This window comes from Schistocerca nitens, chromosome 7, assembly GCF_023898315.1.
Source record: "Schistocerca nitens isolate TAMUIC-IGC-003100 chromosome 7, iqSchNite1.1, whole genome shotgun sequence".
NCBI lineage: Eukaryota > Metazoa > Arthropoda > Insecta > Orthoptera > Acrididae > Schistocerca > Schistocerca nitens.
This window is the reverse complement of record NC_064620.1, coordinates 96,421,857-96,444,789: the sequence shown is the minus strand read 5'-3', so window position 1 is coordinate 96,444,789 and position 22,933 is coordinate 96,421,857. Positions and strand designations below refer to the sequence as shown.

General features: G+C 41.0%; 1 protein-coding gene across 2 annotated transcripts in view; it reads left to right on the top strand.

Moving 5' to 3' along the window:
* Positions 1 to 22,933, top strand: part of LOC126195221 (uncharacterized) — a 196,770-nt gene that overhangs the window by 88,512 nt on the left and 85,325 nt on the right. For both annotated transcript variants that reach the window (XM_049933743.1, XM_049933742.1), the window contains exons 5-7: positions 8,495 to 8,700; positions 18,421 to 18,594; positions 18,702 to 20,975. In XM_049933743.1, coding sequence (XP_049789700.1) covers positions 8,495 to 8,700; positions 18,421 to 18,594; positions 18,702 to 20,975 — 2,654 coding nt within the window. The remainder of the gene's footprint in view (positions 1 to 8,494; positions 8,701 to 18,420; positions 18,595 to 18,701; positions 20,976 to 22,933) is intronic.

Here is a 22,933-nt window from a genome sequence, read left to right as displayed (position 1 = left end):
GTGCCCACTAGATTTTAGGTGCTCTGCAAAGGCCGACTTCTGTTTAATTTGTCGATACTCGTTAAGCACTAGTTCACTGAATCTGATTTGAAACTTCATACCAGTCTGGCCCACATATGAAACTTCACAATCGATGCACTCTTTTCTGTAAACCCTGGATCCGGCGTATTTGTCTGTAGTAGCTATTTCATTATGGATGTTTTGATGCTAGACTTTGTCGATGAAAAGGTGACATCCACACCATTTTTTCTAAATATATTTTTAAGGCCATGTGATAAGGTGCCTACTAAAGGTATTTTAACAAATCTGGTTTTCTTGGGTAACAGACATAATGGAAGGTTTGATTCATCAGGATTGGTTTTTTGTTGATACAGATCATCTATGATGTTGGGATTGTATTTACTGCTGATGGCAATATGCTTAAGGTTAGCCATTTTCTGAAGCATATAACAAGTGTGGGGAGTCATGCAGATAATGTGGAAGGGATACCTCCTCTTATTTATTGCTCACAAGTGTAGTGAGCTGTGTCTGCAGATGTTTGGGTGACTGGTACACAAATCATGATCATTATTTTGGTTACAATAGGGTCCACAGCCATCACATTTTTCTTCATTAGATGAACTAACTTTCACTTTACTTTCATTCCATTGTTGTACAGTTTTTGCTATTGAGGCATTTTCAAATACATGCATAAATAGAACCCGCCCTAAAAAGCTGAAAACTCACATTACACTAAGTACAGAAAGCTGGTTAAAGCTAATGCTTGACATTCAGTATAAAGCTGGTTAAAGCCCAGAACTGACGGCAGTGAGATTTTTGGGGTAAATTTAAGCGTATATCGAAATGGTGGGCTACTGGTAAATGGAGGTGGTGGATTTGTCACAGTAGACAAGAAACTCAAATGCACTGAGATAGAGAATGAATTTGCGTGCGAGATTGTCTCAGCAAGACTCAGTATGAAAGGTGGCCATAAACTTCAGACCGAGCGAGGTGGCGCAGTGGTTAGACACTGGACTCGCATTCTGGAGGACGATGGTTCAATCCCGCGTCCGGCCATCCTGATTTAGGTTTTCCGTGATTTCCTTAAATCGCTCCAGGCAAATGCCGGGATGGTTCCTTTGAAAGGGCGCGGCCGACTTCCTTCCCCGTCCTTCCCTAATCCGATGAGACCGATGACCTTGCAGTCTGGTCTCCTTCCCCAAACAACCCATAAACTTCAATCAGGTACTTCCATGGACCCCCAGAGTTACATCCAGATGTGACTAAAAACTTTAGAGAAAATGTAAGTTCACTAAGATGTACATTCCCCAATTAAATTGTCATCATTGAAGGAGACTTCAGTCATCTAATAATAAGTTGGGTGGATTACAGTTTTGTACGACAAGATGTTCTGCAAAACTTTTCTAAATGTGTTCTCTGAGAACTACATCAAACAGATTGTTCTGAAACCTGCTCATGATGGAAATGTATTGGACTTAATAGCAGCCAATAGACTTGACCTCTTTCATTCTTATCCACATAGAAACTGGTACCAGTGACCATGAGACAGTTCTAACAACAATGATTACAGTAGTGCAAAAGGCAACTAAAACAAGTAGAAGGATTTATATTTTCAGCAAACTATATAAAGAGGCATCAGTGTTGAATATCAAAAAGGAACTGGAAGTATTTAGCTCTGGAGAAGAGCATGTATGAATTGTTCACAATAACGTGACGATTTTACTGATGCTGCCAAAAGCGGAGAAAATCAACACTATTTGAAAGATATTCATTTATCTCTGTGTGATGCCAATGTTAACCTGCCCCTAGATGCAAAGTGTTACTGTGTAAATTGTTAAGAGTAACCTTGCTGGCACTGTGGCAAGCAGCCGGTGCTGCGGTCCTCTCACCGTTCTTTCAGTGGCTGTGGTAGCAGAATATTATCAAAGGACCTTTCCCAAAACCTAAAGATATTCTGCTCATATGTAACAGCTGTCAATAACATTCTTCTGGGTTTGAGGACGCATTGTCAACTATAAAATTCTGATATTTCGGCGACTATTGCAAGATGCCTTCCTCTTGGTGTATTGCTAACAATACAATGTGGCCTCAAACCCAGAAGAATTTTATTGACTGTGACAATGGTTGCAGAAGTCTACGTTTACATATGTAACAGCTAATTTTTTGTGTTATTACATATGAACATTTTAATACATACATAATAAATAAGCACTGAATGCAAACACAATTAACATTTTAAAAGAAATAGGTGCTGTTTGTGGTAGCAAAGTTAGTGTCCAGATAATCATGGACTAGACAGAGACTTAAATAAATTGATGGTGGCAAAGCAAATGCAGAGACAGTGAACTCAGATTTCAGATGACCATTTACATACAAAAACCATTCTGCCACAGGCCATGCATTATGAACAGGTGCTCGATCGTGTTGAAAGATGCAATCGCCATCCCCAAATTGCTCTTCAACAGTGGGAAGCAAGAAGGTGCTCAAAACATCAATGTGGGCCTGTGCTGTGATAGTGCCATGCAAAACAACAAGGGGTGCAAGCCCCTTCCATGAAAAACACAACCACACCGTAACACCCCCGCCTCTGAATTTTAATGTTGATACTACACACACTGGCAGATGACGTTCACTGGGCATTCGCCATACCCACTCCCTGCCATTGGATTGCCACATTGTGTACCATGATTCATCACTCCACACAATGTTGTTCCACTGTTCAGTTGTACAATGTTTACGCTCCTTGAAGTGGATCCTGATGCAGTTTGAAATTCCTGTGTGATGGTCTGGATAGATGTCTGCCTATTACACATTATGACCCTCTTCAACTGTCAGCGGTCTCTATCAGTCAACAGATAAGGTCTGCCTGTACGCTTTTGTGCTGTATGTGTCCCTTCATGTTTCCACTTCACTATCACATCAGAAACAATGGACCTAGGGATGTTTAGGAGTGTGGAAATCTCACTTCCAGTTGTATGACACAAGTGACACCCAATCATCTGACCATGTTCGAAGTCCATGAGTTCCGCGGAGCACCCCATTCTGCTCTCTCACAATGTTTAATGACTTCTGAGGTAGCTGATATGGAGTACCTGGCAGTAGGTGGCAGCACAATGCAACTAATATGAAAAATGTATGTTTTTTGGGGGTGTCCAGATACTTTTGATCACATAATATAAGTATTAGTGCCACTGGTGTTGAGAAATGGTTGATATTGCTAAAACTGGACAAAGCTCCATGGGCCATTGCAATTCATATCAGATTCTACGCCACATTTGTGGCTGAGTTAGGCCCCTCTTTTAACTGTATTCTAACACAGATCACGTGAACAAAAACTATGCCCAGTAGTTGGAAGAAAGCACAGGTCACGCACATTTAGAAGAAGAGTAGCAGAAGTGATCCACAAAACTACCATCCAGTGTCCTTGACACCCGTTTCCTCCAGAATCTTCCAACATATTCTGAGCTCAAATGTAATTAAGTTTCTCAAACAGAGTTCCATGCCAAGCAGCATGGGTTCTGAAAATGTGATCATATGTAACCCATCTTGCACTATTCTCACATGACATCCTGAAAACCATGGATCATTGTAGTCAGGTAGATGCAGTATTTCTTAATTTCCAAAAAGCATTTGACTCGATACCACATAATGCTTATTGTCAAAAGTACAATTGTGTGGGGTATCAAATGAAGTTAGCATCTGAATTGAAGAGTTTTTAGTAGGACGCAGCATGTTATCTTGGATGGAGAGTCATTGACAGATGTAGAAATAACATCGGATGTGTCTCGGGGAAGTGTTTTGGGACACTTGTTGTTCATGTTATATGTTACTGACCTTGCAGGTAATATTAATAGTAACCTGAGACATTTTGCAGATGATGCGGTTACTTACAATGAAGTGCTGTCTGAATGAAGCTGCACAAATATTCTATTGGGTTTTGATAAGATTTCATGGTGGTGTGGAGATAGCCAACATGCTTTAAATGTTAAAAAATGTGTAAAATTGTCCATTTCACAAAACAAGAAAATTTAGTATTCTATGACTACAGCATCAGTGACTAATAGTTGGACTCAATCAACTTGTGCTCATATTTTGGCTTAACACTTTGTTTAGATACGAAATGGAACAGTCACATAGGCTCAGTTGTAGGTAAAGCAGGTGGCAGAGTTCGATTTATTGGTAAGTACCAGGTAAATGCAGTCAGTTTACGAAGGAGATTGCTTACGAATCTCTGTAACCCATCCTACAATATTGCTCAAGTGTGTGGGATCTAGATAGGACTAACAGGGGATATTGACTGTATACAGAGAAGGGCAGCATGAATGGCTTAGATTTGCTTGACTCGTGGGAGTCTTTCACAGTTAATGCTGAAGAAACTGAACAGGCAGACCCTTGAAGATAGACACTAACTATCCTGAGAAAACCTACCAGCTCTAAATGATGAATCTTGGAATAATTATGGTACAACCCCCTACATGTTACTTCTGGAAGGATCAGGAGGACAAGATTAGAGTAGTTATAGCACACACAGAGACATTTAAACAGTCATTATTTCCACCCTCCATACATGAATGTATTTTGAGCAAGTCCTAATAGTAGTGCAGTGGGACATACACTCTGCTATGCACTTCACAGTGGTTTGCAAAGTGTGGATGTTGAGGTAGATGAAGAAATTATTATATTTGAGTCAGAGTCCAAGAACTCATCAGCATGTACATGTAATAATTAGTTTGTTGGAAATTGGACTCATTGTCAGATTTCATAGTCAGTAGTTTTACAGTGTACCACTTAAAACTGTGTGATGTGCTAGACTATGTATAGTAATATCTAGTACAAAATACTGTTACATCCTGTTGACTATGTTTTGCTCTTCATCAGTTGTGTGACATGTAGGTACCTGGGTTAGTGGATATCTCACTATCAATACACCAGTGAATTCTGGAGTCAACAGCACTTTGAACAAGGAATAATTTTACAAGTGTAATAAAGCACCTTGTTATTTTCTAGAGTGGAAGTAGTAGATGTGGGAAATGGATGAGAGATACCCAGTTAGTGGAGCAATAATTACTAATAGAAAATTATTGTATCAATCTGTTATCTCTCTCTCTATCTCCTTTTTTTTTTTTTTGCCCTAGGTAAGTTAGTTTGAAGGTTGGAAGAAGGGAGTGACATTCCTAGAGCTACGTGAAATTCGCATATGCTATAAATGTGAAGTGGTTTGGAAGGAAAAAAACATGGTTACTCCAGTGCTACTTGGGTATAATGCATCACGTTTTTGAGCAATTTCAAAGTGCAATAAAATGCAAATGGTATAGTGCAGCTAAATTTACTAAAATTAGTATAATTCACCGTTGTGGTGGTGGTGGTGGTCTTCAGTCCAGAGACTGGTTTGATACAGCTCTCCATGCTACTCTATGCTGTGCAAGCTTCTTCATCTCCCAGTACCTACTGCAACCTACCTCCTTCTGTATCTGCTTAGTGTATTCGTCTTTTGGTCTCCCTGTACGATTTTTACCCTCCACACTGCCTTCCAATACTAAATTGGTGATCCCTTGATGCCTCAGAGCATGTCCTACCAACTGATCCCTTCTTCTAGTCAAGTTGTGCCACAAATTCCTCTTCTCCCCTATTCTGCTCAGTACATCCTCATTAGTTATATGATCTACCCATATAATCTTCGACATTCTTCTGTAGCACCACATTTCGAAAACTTCTATTCTCTTCTTGTCCAAACTATTCATCGTCCATGTTTCCCTTCCATACTTTGCTACACTCCATACAAATACTTTCAGAAACGACTTCCTGACACTTAAACCTATGCTTGATGTTAACAAATGTCTCTTATTCAGAAACGCTTTCCTTGCCATTGCCAGTCTACATTTTATATCCTCTCTACTTCGACCATCATCAGTTATTTTGCTCCGCGAATAACAGAACTCATCTACAACTTTTAAGTGTCTCATTTCCTAATCTAATTCCCTCAGCATCATCCAATTTAATTTGACTACATTCTATTATCCTCATCTTACTTTTGTTGATGTTCATCTTATATCCTCCTTTCAAGACACATTCCGTTCCATTCAACTGCTCTTCCAGGTCTACTATTTGTCATTTGATTTCCTATTCCACTCACAAACAGAGCAAGTGAAAAATGACTGTCTCTATGCCTCCATGTGAGCCCTAATTTCTCATATCTTTTTCTTCATGATCCTTACGAGCAATGTGTGTTGGTGCCAGTAGAATCATTCGGCAATCAGCTTCAAATGCCGGTTCTCTAAATTTCCTAAATAGTGTTTCTCGAAAGAATGTCGCCTTCCTTCCAGGAATTCCCATTTTAGTTCCTGGAGCATCTCCTTAACATGTGTTTTTCAAACCTACAGGTAACAAAGCTAGCAGCTGTCCTCTGAATTGCTTCGATGTCTTACTTCAATCCGACCTGATATGGATCCCAGACTTTCAAGCAGTACTCAAGAATAGATCGCACCAGCATCTATATGTGGTCTCCTTTACAGGTGAACCACTCTTTCCTACAATTCTCCCAACAAACTGAAGTCGACTATTTGCCTTCCCTACCACAGTTCTCATGTGCTCGTTCCATCTCATATCACTTTACATCATTAAGCCCAGATATTTGAATGACATGACTGTGCCAAGCAGGACACAAGTAATATTGTATCTGAACATTACGGGTTTGATCTACCTACTCATCTACATTAACTTCCATATGTAGGGCTAGCTGCCACTCCTCACACCAACTGGAAATTTTGTCAAACTCATCTTGTCTCTTCCTACAGTCACTTGACTATGACACCTTACTGTACACCATGACATCGTCAGCAAACAGCCACAGATTTCTACCCACACTGTCAGTGAAATCACTTATGTATTTACAGTAGAACAGTGGTCCTATCTACTTACCTGGGGCACTCCTGATGGTACCCTTGTCTCTGATGAACACTCACCGTCAAGGACAACATACTGGGTTCTTATTATTTAAGAAGTCTTCGAGCCACTCACATATCTGTGAACTTATTCTGTATCCTCATACCTTCATTAACAGCCTGCAATGGGGCAACGCATCATATGCTTTCCAGAAATCCAGAAATATGGAATACACCCATTGCCCTTCATCCATAGTTCTCAGTTATCATGTGAGAAAAGGACAAGCTGAGATTCACATGAGCGGCACTTTCTGAAACCAAGCTGTATCATGAACATAAGCTTCTCAGTCTCAAGAAAGTTTATTATATTCCAGAGTCTCCTGTGCTTTGGTCCAGTCGCTTGGGACTTTGTGCTAGGTGAGAGATTCATGATAAATGCAAGCTAAGTAAAGGGCCAGTGCCATAGTGTACTCTTTGTAAAATCGAACTGGGATTCCATCTGGACTTGGTGATTTATTTACTTTCAAATCTTTCAGTTGTTTCCCTATGCCAGGTACACTTATTACTATGTCGTCCATATGGGAATCTGTCCGATGGTCAAATGATGATATGTTTGTACGATTGTCCTGTGTGAATGATTTCGTGAACTTGGAAATTTAAAACTTCTACTTTTGTTTTGCTATCTTTAACTGCCACCCCAGACTGGTCAAGGGACTGAATGGTAGCCTTAGACCCGCTTAGCAATTTTACATACAACCAGAATTTTCTGAGGTTCTCTGCCAGATCTTTTGCTATGGTGGGACAGTGGCAGTAGTTGTATGCATCGTGCATAGAGATTTTCAGACGCATGAATCTCCACTAATCTTCGCTTGTCTTCATTTATGCATTCCATTTTGAACCAAGAGTGCAACAGCCTCTGCTTCTTCAGCATCCGCTAAATTTCGTTATTAACCCATGGTGGGTCTTTTCCATCCTTTAACCACTTACTAGGCACATACTTCTCCAGACCACAATTTACAGTCTGCTTAAACTTTGCCCATAATTCCTCTCCATATATCTTACTGGATCTATGTGATGCCAATTCACCATCTAAGTGAGATGTTCATCTGCTTTATCTAGCACAAACACTCTCCTAGCCTTCTTGACTGTTTTATTGACTTTCGTTATCATAGTTGCTATAATGACATCATGATTGCTAATCCCCGCTTCTATACTGACATTGTCAATAAGATCTAGCCTATTTGTAGCTGCAAGGTCTAAGATATTTGCATTGTGTGTGGGCTGTCGAGCTAGCTAAAGACAATTTTCAGAAAAATTGTTAAAAAGTATTTTGCATGACCGTCTATCTGTACCCCCACAATGAATCCATAGACAGCCAAGTCTATACTTGGCAGGTCTAGACGTACCACTTCCAATAGGACTGTGCCTAGCATTACGTAAAAAAGGGAAAGGCAATGACTCACATGTAGCAGACTTATGTGTGGTGCATACGCACGTATAACAGAAAACAATGGTCACTAGCTTTAAAGTTATAAGAAGTGTTCAAAATTTATGTTTTTTTTTGTTTGTTTGTTTGTAAACAGTCTTCCTGTAACATAATTTTCTGCCAACAGGTCCAAAAAAAACCAAATGCAGTGTCCCTATACTTATGACTAGAAGCAGAGAAGAACGTGAGAGATTAATAACAGAAAAGGTGGCAATTATATTGATGGGCAAAGAAGATGAAACAGAAACTTGTCAAATATCTGAAAAATCATCTGATTCAAAATGTAGAAAGCAAACATTGAGCTCAAAATACCTACTCAAGTTTTTGAATAAGGTTTGTGGTAGTTTTTATGAATCAGATAGTGATGATACAAAATATCAAGTGGCTAAGTTTCAAAACTATAACTTTCTTGTAGATGAAGTCATTATTTTTTAACCAAAAATCCTCTGTAACCCTTTTGTTACACAGTTTGTATTAAATATCTTAAAAATGATAAATAGGCCTTTATTCTGTGTGCGAAGCAAAAATGACAACAGACTATGCTACATGTTCTGTTTTTACACGGACATCTAGCTCTTTTACCTATTTGTCAAGTATTGACATTAAAATGATAGAAAAAAAAATCATCATGAGTATTGAAAGTAGACACATGTATCAGTAGTGACTATGCATGTTCTTAAAGTGTGTGTGTTTGTGAACTTTACTGTCTTTCCACAAATAGTGTAGGCATTACTGTTGCAAACTTATAAGGTACACTAAGTGCTGTACCTACACTCTTGATTGACAGCCACTACATACACACAAATTACGATGGCTGATAACTGCACGTGAACTAATGACAAGAACATTAACACAACTATTAACTGTCCAAATACAGAGTGCTATCACTGACAACTAAGTGCACATCAGCACGGAGTAGGTCTCTCTCAAGAACATTTGCGTATGGCAGAGAAGGTGCAAGTGGACGAGGCCCCCCCTGGCAGCTGTCTGACGGGTTCGTATTTTTTGGCAGGGGCACTGGCTGTGGGTGACGGTGGCATGCTTGCCTTGCCCAGCCACTGCTAACATTGGATAGATTGCATGGGCACACCGCCATATCCCTTCCCTCTTCTTTGGAGCCAGTGCCACAGGCACTGGCATGCGAAAAAAGCAGATCACACTGGTCAGATCGTTGCAGGTGAGGAAGCCATCTGATACACCCAGGTGACCTGGTGGTGACAACAGCAATGATAGCAGCAGCACAACAGCAGCCGCACCTCAACACAATAGCATCTGAAGAGGCATCGCCTTCACATGGATTGGCCATCAGCTGTCTCTGGCCTAACAGGGTGTACAGGTTGAAATGAGCTGGTTAGTGGGGCACTGGCTGCAGTGGTGTTCTCACATGTGGGGGCTCTGTACCCTATATGGTGGCAAGAGACAGAGGCAGTGACGACAGGGCAACATCTGCCTGATGCTCCGATAAACTGGCGGTGTCTGGGAAGCCACCATCAGATGCCAATTGATGGGCTGGGGTGGGCAGTGGCTCCATCTTGATGTTGTTGATGCCCACCGCCACATCCAGGTAAGGGGAGCCCCCATGTCGCCTGGCCCCTGGGAGGGGGCGCTGCCTGCAGGAGGGCCCTCTGTGCCAGTGTCTGCTGCAGCTGCAGTGGGTCATTGCCCCATTGAGGGTGAAGTTGATTCCAATGGCTGTAGAGTAATGCCCCACCGGTGTCCACGGTGAACATTTGCTGGCTTTGCGTCTCCCAAACCTTAGTTGGGCTCATCTCAACTGCCAAGCGGAGGTCCACGCCCAGGCTGATTCACCCACAGCATATTGTGAAGGGCACGGCCATGCCAGAGGCCTTTTCACAGTCCGGAGCAAGTGTAACAGCATCTGGGGTTAGCCATGGAGAACCTCTGCTGGGCTGTGCTGCGACCATTCAACATGTCCTATATGTAGAAACAACCCTCAGGCTGTGGCAAAGCCATGTCTCCGCAATATCCTTTCTTCCAGGAGTGTTAGTTCTGCAAGGTTCACAGGAGAGCTTCTGTGAAGTTTGGAAGATAGGAGGCGAGGTACTGGCGGAATTAAAGCTGTGAGGACAGGGTGTGAGTCGTGCTTAGGTAGCTCAGTTGGTAGAGCACTTGCCCGCGAAAGGCAAAGGTCCCGAGTTCGAGTCTCGGTCCGGCACACAGTTTTAATCTGCCAGGAAGTTTCATGTCCTATACACATATAGGAACAGAGGCAATGTTGTATCAACAGTCGAGTCAGCTAAGCTCTTTGCTGACTGTGTCTTAAACGTAAACAACATGTGTTCCATCTCATCATTTCATTGGGAGTGAAATGGTGTGGATGTGAGGTGAGTAATACTGTTCAGGATGCTTAAATTATGGAACAATGACGAGGCCGTTGTGGGCCATTATTGGAGATGATTGTCCATGTCAATCCTTTGATCTCAAAAATCTGTGATAAAGCACTCACAGTAGCTTCTGCCAAAGTGGAGTGTATTAGCCTGACATATGGATAATTTGACAGTGTATCCACCACTATTAACCACATGGAATGACATGAAGAACCCACAAAATATCAATGTGGATGCAGTGCCATAGCTGATTGGGAGTGAGCCTCAGAGCAAAAGTTAGTGGGTGGGGGGGCTATCTGTGATGCTCGGCACACTGTTTGCACCTGTGGACAAGCTTCTCAATTGCTGTATCAATGTCAGGCCAGTGAACAAAATATCTCACTAGCATTTTCATGTTGGATATGCCCCAGTGGAGAAGCACAGGAGTCTGGAACTGCAGGACTGGTGGGATGAGAACACAGACTTCATCCAAGTCCTTAATAAGGAGTTTTCCATCAACCACTGCCAGCTGATTATGAAAAAGGAAAAAAATTGCAAAGCAGGCCTGACACCTTAGCAGGCAGCAATTGTGGACAGTCTTTTGACCCACATTGAGACACCTGACAGAGCACTGGATCTTGCTGAGTGGCTTTCTGTATGCACTTTGATCTGACTGGAAGGATACACAACCTATACTATACTTGATCATCAGTCTGAAAACACAACTTCAGTTTTATAAAATTCTGGGGAACAGGATGTTGGAAACAATAATCTGTTGGGAAGTGAAATCCAAACAAAGCTGTAGATATGGCCCCCGCCAAATCAATTTTTGATAAACATTCACCATCTGCCAATTTCGCAAGGATTTCATCAGTTTGTGGGATCAGTTAAGCATCCACTAATGGCTTAGCATTAATGGTGGATTTGAAATCTCCACATGAATGAAGTGCCATTTACTGTTTGCGAATGACAACCAGTGGCATAGACCATGGCTAGAGGTGACCAGTGCAGTGATGCCCAGGCCATGCAACCCATCAAGTTCCTCCTTGACAGCTGATCCCAGGGTGAAGGGAATAGATTGAACATGACAAAATGTAGGTATGGCTCTTGGTTTGGGGGTGATGTGTGCCCAAAACATGACACCAAACTCATGGCAGAGATAATCCAGTTCCTGGAACATAACAGAGTCAGAAAGAAAATCTACCATGTCTTGAAACCCAAAGACCGTGAATGCATTGAGACCAAAAATGTTCTTCAAAGTTGTTCTGACTGCTGCCAAAGATATGATTGCCCTTGTGATGAGTTGATACTCGACATCAGTCATGATTTCTCCTTGAAGAGGAATGGGCTGGTTTCCATAACAGACCAAATGACAATTTGTGGAGGAGAGAGCAGGTTGAGCCATTCGATGGTATGTTTCCAGGCTCACAAGGGCACAGAGGACCAGTGTCAACCTGAAAATGGAATGTTGCTGCTGAATTAACAGCATGATATAACTCTTGCTGGGTTGTTGAGCTGGTGGCAGAGGACTGGCTTTACACTATGCACTTCTGTGAACTCCACGTACCATTCTTGTCGCTAAAACTGCTGTATCTACACTCTTTTTGACAACCACTATGTACATTAAAATTATGTTGGCTGGTAACTGCACACAAATAATGACAAGAACATTAACACAACTAATAACTGTTGAAGTACAGAGTCCTATAACTGACAACTAAATGCACATTGGCATGGAGCTGGTCTGACTTGAGAACTTGAAGTTATTTTATTTTGTTTTCACTACCAGTTTCGGCAATTCAGTATGCCATCTTCAGGTCCCATATGCACCTCTCAAAAATAATTAGTATTGGCATACTGGGGCCATCTGTTTGTGGACGTCATGAATTCTCAAGTGCTTCTTTTGAAGACTTTACTACGAGTATGTCAACAATATTCTAAATCCCATTTTGTTACATTTCAGCAGCCATCTGCTGTTTGTCTTTCTGCTTATCAAACTGTACCTTGTCCAGCAAGGTTGCTGTTTCTCTCCCCAACTGTGAACTTTTGGAGCATCATGGGCAGGGCCATCCAACCAGCTCAAGATTTTGACAATCTAACTCACCAATCAGACAGAATTTGGCACAGTAATCCCACAGGAGGACATCCAGCAACTCAGACAATCAGTGCCATCCCGAATAATTGCTTGCATAAGGGCCAGAGGTGAACCGAAGCATTATTGACTTTCTCTATTTGTGAAGCTTTTTCTCTTGAATGAATTGTACAATTTTTCTGAAATTGTAATCATTTGTTTGTCTGTATATGTACATCACGTTACCAATTTTTGTCCCGTTTGAATAATTTCTTTGTAGTGCATCTTTCTTTGTCTTAGAGTGTATATTGTACTTATGAGTAATCTCTCATGTGGAAAATAGTCCCATTCCACTGGAAAATAGCATACCTCACTTCTGTTTACAAGAAGAGGATGCAGAGAATTGCACGCCAATTTTGCTAATGTATGCTTGTTGAGGCTTTTAGAGCATATTCTAAGCCGCAACATCGTGATGTTGCCTTAGAAGAAAAGAATCTTCACTTAAAACTCAGCATCGATTCAGGAATAAACCCTTCATGTGAAACATAGCTTGCTTTATTCACTCATGATATCTTACAAGTATTACATTCAGACAAGCCGTTATTCCTTAGAATTCTGAAAGGCACTCCTTGACCCTGTACCACAGTTTTGACTAATGACTAAGATACAGTAATATAGAGTACCTTCACAGATATGCGAATAGCTTGATGAATATTTGATCACTAGAATGCAGTATCTTGTATTCAATGGCAAATGTTTAAACAGAGGTGAAAGAAATGTTGAGTATGGCTCATGTAAAGTGTAATAGGATCTTCAGTGCTCTCCGCACAAATAAAAAGTTTATCACATATGAGCAGAAGCATAATTCGATTTTTCACTGATCATGCTGCTGTCTACAGGAAAGGATTATTATGAGGAAGTTCAGAAAGACTTCTAAAAAAATGTTCACTTTGTGTAATAAGTGAGAGGTCTCTTTAAATGTTGATAAATGCCAGATAACTCCTGTAACAAAGAGGGGAGTAAGTAGTGGATCGTGAGATGACTAAAGAACATTTTAAATATGTCACTTTGCAAACGTATTTGGGGGTAGTACTAAGAAGTGACATGAAATAGGACAAACACTTAAAATATGTAGCAAGGTAGGTAAATGGAAAAAACTTAGATTTATTGGAAGAGTTCTGGGAAAGCATGGTGCATCCTTAAACGAAATCACATACAATATGCAAAAGTGATAAATTCTGGAGTACTGTTGCACCATAAAGAGCCACTGAGTAGGCATGACAGCAGATGCTGAACAAATTCAGAGACTCTGCCTGGAAAAACTCTACACCCCACTCAGGTTGTACAGTGGGGACACTGTGTCTTTTATGTCTTCTCTGTGTTTTCTGAAGCAAAATTAAAATGTTAAAGTTCTTGCCTGCATGCCTAGTCATCACTTTACTCTCCCACTATATAACGTTTGTTCATCTTTATTAATTCAATTGTTGTTACTGGTCATTAGGTTTTATCAATCTAGCTGTATATTTTTTTATTTTATTTTATATTTTTGTATGCTTGATGTAGATTGAATATAAGCCAAGTACTTTGTTCTTGGTGAAATATGTTATACGTTGTGAATTAAAAAAAAAAAAAAAAGACCACAGTAGTGGTGTAATATTTTTTTGCACTTAGGGTATGTAAATGCTCTGAGACTGCTCTTGACAATATCTTTTAGACAAATCTAGGGAAAAAAGTCATACCACAAAAATGATAGTAAATGAGCTATCTGATTCATGACAAGCAACACCTTGTGCTAAATGTTGAAACTTGTCACAATAAAAAATCTATTAAATCTTGAATTCAGGTCGGTAATAAATCAGTCAAAAATTGAGAATTTTAGGAGATTGCTCAAAGACATGAACTGGATAGATGTTTATAATACTTCTGACTCAAATGGAAAATACAAAGCATTCATTAATAAAGTTACTTCCTCTTTTGAAAATTATTTTCTCCTATAGGTAAATTAAATCAAACATAAGTCTAAAAATAAACCATAGATTACACAAGGAATAAACATATCATGGATAATGGCATTTTCTATGACCTGTCATAAGCATTTGACTGTGAATCACAGCATTCTCTTGAGTAAATTAGAATTTTGTGGTGTCAACAGCAGTGTTGCAAAATGGTTTGAGTCTTATCTAACAGGAAATAAAGGTTGTCGTTGGGAAATACCTGTGCAGTACAACAATATCAGAAATTGAGCCCGCCTTGATGCAAAACACCTTGTTTATTAACTTCTTTATTTTCCCAAACTAGTTTCGGTGACAAATATCACCATCATCAGTGTTTTTTTTTTTAATCTAAAACATTCAGAAAATAGCATAGTTATACAAACACAGTGACACATTATTACATTTTTACTATCCATTTTTTGAAATACATTTTTAAATGGATACTTTCATACTACCTTATTTATTGTATATTATAGCATGTTTTTGAGAATTATTGTCGCTGTTTGCAACATACACTCCTGGAAATGGAAAAAAGAACACATTGACACCGGTGTGTCAGACCCACCATACTTGCTCCGGACACTGCGAGAGGGCTGTACAAGCAATGATCACACGCACGGCACAGCGGACACACCAGGATCCGCGGTGTTGGCCGTCGAATGGCGCTAGCTGCGCAGCATTTGTGCACCGCCGCCGTCAGTGTCAGCCAGTTTGCCGTGGCATACGGAGCTCCATCGCAGTCTTTAACACTGGTAGCATGCCGCGACAGCGTGGACGTGAACCGTATGTGCAGTTGACGGACTTTGAGCGAGGGCGTATAGTGGGCATGCGGGAGGCCGGGTGGACGTACGGCCGAATTGCTCAACACGTGGGGCGTGAGGTCTCCACAGTACATCGATGTTGTCGCAAGTGGTCGGCGGAAGGTGCACGTGCCCGTCGACCTGGGACCGGACCGCAGCGACGCACGGATGCACGCCAAGACCGTAGGATCCTACGCAGTGCCGTAGGGGACCGCACCGCCACTTCCCAGCAAATTAGGGACACTGTTGCTCCTGGGGTATCGGCGAGGACCATTCGCAACCGTCTCCATGAAGCTGGGCTACGGTCCCGCACACCGTTAGGCCGTCTTCCGCTCACGCCCCAACATCGTGCAGCCCGCCTCCAGTGGTGTCGCGACAGGCGTGAATGGAGGGACGAATGGAGACGTGTCGTCTTCAGCGATGAGAGTCGCTTCTGCCTTGGTGCCAATGATGGTCGTATGCGTGTTTGGCGCCGTGCAGGTGAGCGCCACAATCAGGACTGCATACGACCGAGGCACACAGGGCCAACACCCGGCATCATGGTGTGGGGAGCGATCTCCTACACTGGCCGTACACCACTGGTGATCGTCGAGGGGACACTGAATAGTGCACGGTACATCCAAACCGTCATCGAACCCATCGTTCTACCATTCCTAGACCAGCAAGGGAACTTGCTGTTCCAACAGGACAATGCACGTCCGCATGTATCCCGTGCCACCCAACGTGCTCTAGAAGGTGTAAGTCAACTACCCTGGCCAGCAAGATCTCCGGATCTGTCCCCCATTGAGCATGTTTGGGACTGGATGAAGCGTCGTCTCACGCGGACTGCACGTCCAGCACGAACGCTGGTCCAACTGAGGCGCCAGGTGGAAATGGCATGGCAAGCCGTTCCACAGGACTACATCCAGCATCTCTACGATCGTCTCCATGGGAGAATAGCAGCCTGCATTGCTGCGAAAGGTGGATATACACTGTACTAGTGCCGACATTGTGCATGCTCTGTTGCCTGTGTCTATGTGCCTGTGGTTCTGTCAGTGTGATCATGTGATGTATCTGACCCCAGGAATGTGTCAATAAAGTTTCCCCTTCCTGGGACAATGAATTCACGGTGTTCTTATTTCAATTTCCAGGAGTGTATTTTCTATGCTTTTTTTCTGTTGCCGTTTTTTCTCAGCGAACATCATGTCATCTGCAACTGTGTGGGCAGCTGTTAGTAAACGAAATACTAGAGGGTGAACTTCGTATGTCAGCAGTATACACTTGGGGTTTCAGTAGTGTTGTGGAATCCAGTTATTTCGTGTGTACTGGGCTGTTGCTTAGTTATTCGTGTACTCTCATTTGTTGGATGGTATGTGGCTGATTCTATACACAGAAAAACAAAACTTTCGCACTTTGGTTATGATCAAGAATATTATGCCATCTAGCTGTTCGCGCATGTTGTGAGAGGTGTATCACATGTTGTGAGAAGGCTGTGAAAACTGCAGCACGAATTATGATGACTTCTGTTCCTTATTTATGTCTTTGTGTTGATGGAGAAATGGTTATTTTGCCTGTGTGTGCTTTCTGTTGTGTGTCCTTGGTCAGCTCTCTCAGAGCGGTAAATAATGTGTTATTCCAAAGTGTTGTGTTTCTGTTTATTACATTTTTCCCTTTGACTATAGCTTTTGTTTGTAGTAATTTTCTTCTATTGTTAGTTGTCAGTATAGACTGTTGCTACTTTTCAGAATGTGTGGATTGTTTTCCATATTAGTGGGGTTATGGTTTTTGTTCATTAGGTGTTCTGCAAAAGTTGAATTTGTGAGCTCTCATGTGCAGTAAGCACTCAGTCTTCATCTGATTGGGAATTAATTACATGTGGTGTTTGTCAAGGTTTCTTCTTGGGTCCATTGCTTTTTCTTGTACATTAAAGACCTCTCATCTGTTACATTTCCAGAGGCTGGGTGCATTACAGATTCCCTCCTCTCACCATATAAGGGTACATCCAGCATTATCAAACAGGATTGTTTTGTTGGTCCAGGTGTTATGATGTAGGTGGAATATAAAGTTGGATCGGCATACTGATCTTCAAATTCAGCACTGACAAAATTTTTATGGATGACAGTGTGTGGCCACATCGAACAGCACAGGTGGAGGAGCTCTTGGAACGAGAGGATATTCTGCAAATGGATTGGTCTGTCTGTTTGCACAAGTTAAATCCCATCTAGCACATTGGAATGTGGTCGGGAGACATATTGCAGTATATCCGCATGCACCAATAACCGTCTAGCAGTTGTCAATCTCGGTGGTGGAGGAGTGGAATGCCTTACCACAGGAACTCCTTGCCAGCTTTGTGGCCAGCATTGCAGCACATGGCAGAGTAGGCGCTGTTGTCTGTGGTGATCACACATCCTATCAAGAACCATGTCCCAACTTTTGTAAAGTCCGAGAGCCCAGCATAAATTTTGATGATGTAGCTATTTAACTGTGAATAAAGCTGTCATACGTGTTTGTCTCATTGTATATTTCTTTTTTATCTTCTGTACTATAATGTAGCACTTTTTTCTATGTATGGTACAAGTTTCATCGAGCTATGTTACTTGGCATTGATACATTATGCAAAAGTTACTTTCATCCTTAAGTTCTGCATGAAATTTTATTTTTATATTTATTATCTGATTATTATTTTCAGTATTATTCTATCCAGTACTATGCAGAACAAAATGTAAGGCATATTTGTCTTAGAAAATGAAATTAACCTATACTAATGGTCTTTTACTGAATTTAAGAGCATTTAATTACTCTTATATAGCCACCTGTTTATGAAGTTTTCTTGAAATAGTATGTGATACCCATTTTTAATATGTAGGTAAATGATTTCACAGGAGTGTTACTTATGGATGAAGGCACAGATACCTCCTGAAGGCATCCACAGAAATTCCTATTACGTTAGTTACTTGGACACTTTTATTACTCCTTCTGCTGTAGTTACTGGTAGTCAGTTGAAAGATATATCAAAGATTCCATGCCGAGAAAAAACGCCAGTGAGGGGGTCCTTGGTAAGAGTTCATGAAAGAAAAATCTGATTGTATGTTTGTTTGGTTTATAATATTTATAGTACTCAATTGTGTACCTTATTACATCATTCTTTGTCTTTTTCTTATAGAGTAAAGCAGATACCAACCAAGAAGACTATTATCAACAGTCTGATTTGAAGCCTGTAAAGTGTATCCCTGAAGGACCTTCTGATTCATTAGACAACCAAGAAGAAACTGACTTTTCATATGACGATAATGAAAAGCAAGATGTTTTGAGTTGTTCTACATCTTCACCTCCCTTGCCGACTGAATCATTCCTTTCTTTCAGAAAAGATCGCATTCTAAAGAACTGGAAAATGCAGGTTAATAACAAAACCATGAGTGATGTTACAATTCATGTCAAGGGCAACGTGGAAATTGCAGCACACAGACTAGTGTTTTTTGCTCAGGCTCCTTCAATATTATGTGATATTTCGGAAAAATCAGGAGAACAAGGTCATCTGCAGTGGAAAGATGTGTCATTCAGCTCAGCTGTAGCATTTCTGCATTATATTTATTGTGGGAGTGTAGAGGAAATTTGCTCACTACAAGAGGATGTGAATGGTATTCGATCATTAGCTGTAAGATATAATAAGTCTGAACTTTTGAACCACCTTGACAAGTTGAAGAACATGGGTAGTAGTGCTTTGAAGCACTTACATGATGAATGTTTGAATAGCAGAATAGGAGAGAAATATAACAGTAGTGAACCAGAAAGAACAAGCAGAATGTCCGATACATTTCAGTCACATTCTGAACTTGATATTGAAGATTCAGCTGATATTCCTCAGCAACGAAACCTACAGCATTGTAAGGAAATTGGTAAATGTGAAGATTCTGCTGCTGATAACTTCTGTGATATTGACTACACAGAATATAGCTCTAACCCACAAAGATTTGAGGAAATTTTGAGTAAGTCACAAATAAACGAAAATGATAATAAAAGTGATAGATCGTCTCCAGATATATTTTCAGAATCACACACACCTATTAAAACTAATGATATTCAGCGTGATAATATTGACATTCTCTCAAGTATGCTTTGTAAGCTCACATCAGGCCATGAGCCAACAAATATAGATGATTCCGTAACAGATGTGCATGAAGATGCAGATTCTGTTTGTGATTTAACTCAAGGAAGTCCAGAAGACTATCTTACTTCAGACTGTGAGCCAGCAAAAGTAGTAGAAGTACCAGATGAGTCTTTATCAGAGATGCCTGAAGATGAAAACGTTTCTTGTAATTTAGCACCAGGAACTCCTGAGGAGTATCATTCCATTAATTTTGCTGGTGTATTAACAACCACTCCAACACCTGCAAAGAGAAAACTATCTGACGCCATCTTGACACCATCCAAATGTGATTCTCCAGCAAAAAAAATCTGCAAAGAGAGAGACAGTTCACCTTTGCAATTAGAAAGCATAAATCCAACTAAAGTTTTGAGCATTCCAACTGATTCTTTCATTGATACAATAGATTTAACACAAAAGAGTGATGGATCATATGAAAATGAAGCATATCAACAAAATTTTGCAGGTAGCTCTAGTATGGAAGAAAATAATCAACCAGATAGTGGAGCTGCAGGAACTAATGGCAGTTCTTGTGAGACTCTCCCTCTGACAGCTTCAAAGATTCATTCTTTTGAAATAGGAAAATCAGATAAAGAAACTCAGTATAATTTGAATAACTGTTCTGAAGAAACTAGTAAAGGAAATGATAAATATTGTTCTGACAATTCCACTGCTGTTCCAGAAAATCATGAAAATACTTCATTGCCGACTAGTCCATTGGAGTCTTGCAGAACAGAAGAAAGTCCAGATTATGGAATCACGACATTTGCTTCACCAAAAAGTACATTGAAACCTATAGTTCAAATAACAGAAGAAACACATGCCAATTCTCCATTATCTGGAACCCCATTGGCTCTTCGTTGTTTGTCTCAGTTTCCAGATGCAACTATGAGGCGTAGTTTATCTCAGATGATGTCTCATTTAGTTGACAAAGATACACAGTCACTTATTTTGGCACGTGATGAAGTAGAATGCAAACAGATTTCCTCAGATGTCATTAGTACTCATGATTCTGACACACCAAAAACGCTTAAGCAAACAGGTATGGATTCCTTAAAAATGATGCTGGAGGATTCTTTTGTTGACCAAATCCGAGATAACTCATTTTTCAGGGAGGAATTCGTAAACAGCCCGTCTGGATCTCATAGAACTGAAACACATGACAACAAGGTAAATGATGAGAATTCTGGAAATCCAGAATACCAATCAATAACTCCAGTCAACAAATCAAGTATATCTGAAGAATTAACACCTTTGCCTGACTATAGTACAATGAAGACACCACAGCTGAAGGTGGGTATTGTTAATCTGTTTTATTACAGCTCCTTAGCTTTGTGAGTGAGTGAGTGAGTGAGTGAGAGAGTGTCTGTTTCCTTATTATATTAAATCTACCTTATGTAAACAAAAGTAGTGTACAGCAATGTGGTTGTCACTCACGTCATGTAAAGATTTACATGACCTTCAGTTTTTCCACGCCAATGAAAGTTGGTCTCCATAGGGGGAGCTGCTAGTGTAGTCTATTGTTAGAAGTCCCAACAGAGAATGAATATTAGAAAAAGTGGATTTCTGTTGTTGTGCTGAGTATCATCCTAAATCATAACTGTGGGAAGTTTTATACACAATATGATACAATTTAAAAGTAATTACCTTTTTAAATCAGTGTTTGAGATTTGGAAAATATTCTTCTTCCATGGCCACTATCTATCTTTGATTCCGTTAATCAAGTAAATAATCTTGAAGATGAGTGTCACTCTGGGCTCCCAACAACAGTTACTAAAAAGGTCACCACATTTTGTGTTGGAACATATTGCAGGGAGACTGGTAGAAGAATGATATGCATCATTTATTTTCTAGTAAATGCTGGTCTCTGCTAGTTCATTGTATGATGTTTCCAAATATTTAGCATCACTGTATCTGTTAAGGTCATATCTGACTTTAATGGCATTCCCTTTTATGTTAACTCTGCCTTACTAACACACACTAACACACCTTATTAATAGTCCTGATACACTACTGTTATATGCACAAAGTCAGCTGCCATCACTGCCATCTCCAGCCTCTCACTGCCATCTCCAGCCTCACATGACACCAGAACAGCTCAACAAAGTGCATGTTGGCAACACAAATCAAGGAGGCTATCATGTCCAGGTCACCAAGTACACCACAGTGCCATTCCCTTCATGAACTATTTCTCGTTCCACCTGCAATTACTGCCTTATCATCCACTATAGGCAGAAATAATATTTTTAATGAATGAGGACAGACATATTTGTGAATTTCTGGGTCAGGGAAGTATATGGAGCAGTACTGGATTTTATACAGTTTGAAATTTGCCAGAGAGGATGCTGATATCAAGTCAGGTCAGTTGTAAACATGGATCACAGCTCAGTCAGCCATTAGCATTTGTTGGTAAGCACCAGGAGACTAGCAAGACATATATAGCTCTTTCTGTTATTTTCATTGTTGTCTGTGTAATTCTTAAGTTAGTGATGCTAGGATGGATAGGGTGTATGCAGATGTGGGAGGGGCTGGATGCAGTTCGCAAACAGCTAAAGATGCTTGTGGCTGTGGTCAGCCGTCTGCAGGCTGCTGTCCCAGGGTGTGGCAGCAGTGCATCGTATGGGACACGTAAGGTGTCGCTTGTTTCACACATGTGCTCTGCTAAAGAGGCACCTTCCAGTGTACCCGAAGTGGAGGATCCGTGCTTACTGCTGGGAGAGTGGGAGGTTGTTACAATGTTGTGTTTCTGAAGATGGAGAATCAGTGTGATGGAGGCTGGCCATTGGCCTCACTCATTTACTCTGTGAGTTGACAGATGGCCACTCCTTTAGCAGGGTCTGAGCAGGCACTTCAGTGTTATGCATCATATGGAGCACCTGAAGGAAATAGCATCATTTGCTGAAAGGAATTCCAATGTGTGCTTGGCTGTCAGAGGGGGCATCATCCGAGCTGTGGAGGTAGCCCTGCCTGCTGGTAACAAGGGTGCATGCTATAGTAGTCTGCAGGTTGTTGCTGCTGTAGGCATCAATGATGACTGTCACTTGGGTTCTGAGCCCATCCTCAGTTCTCATGGGCAGATGGCAGAAGTGGTGATGACTGCTGGCCTCGCTTGCAGGGTGCAAACAGAGCTCACAATTTGCAGCATCATACCCAGAAGTGATCGGTGTCCTTTGGTTTGAAGACAAGAGGAGGTTCTCAACCAGAGGCTCCATTGATTCTGTGATGGTCATGGCTGCAGATTTCTGTACCTG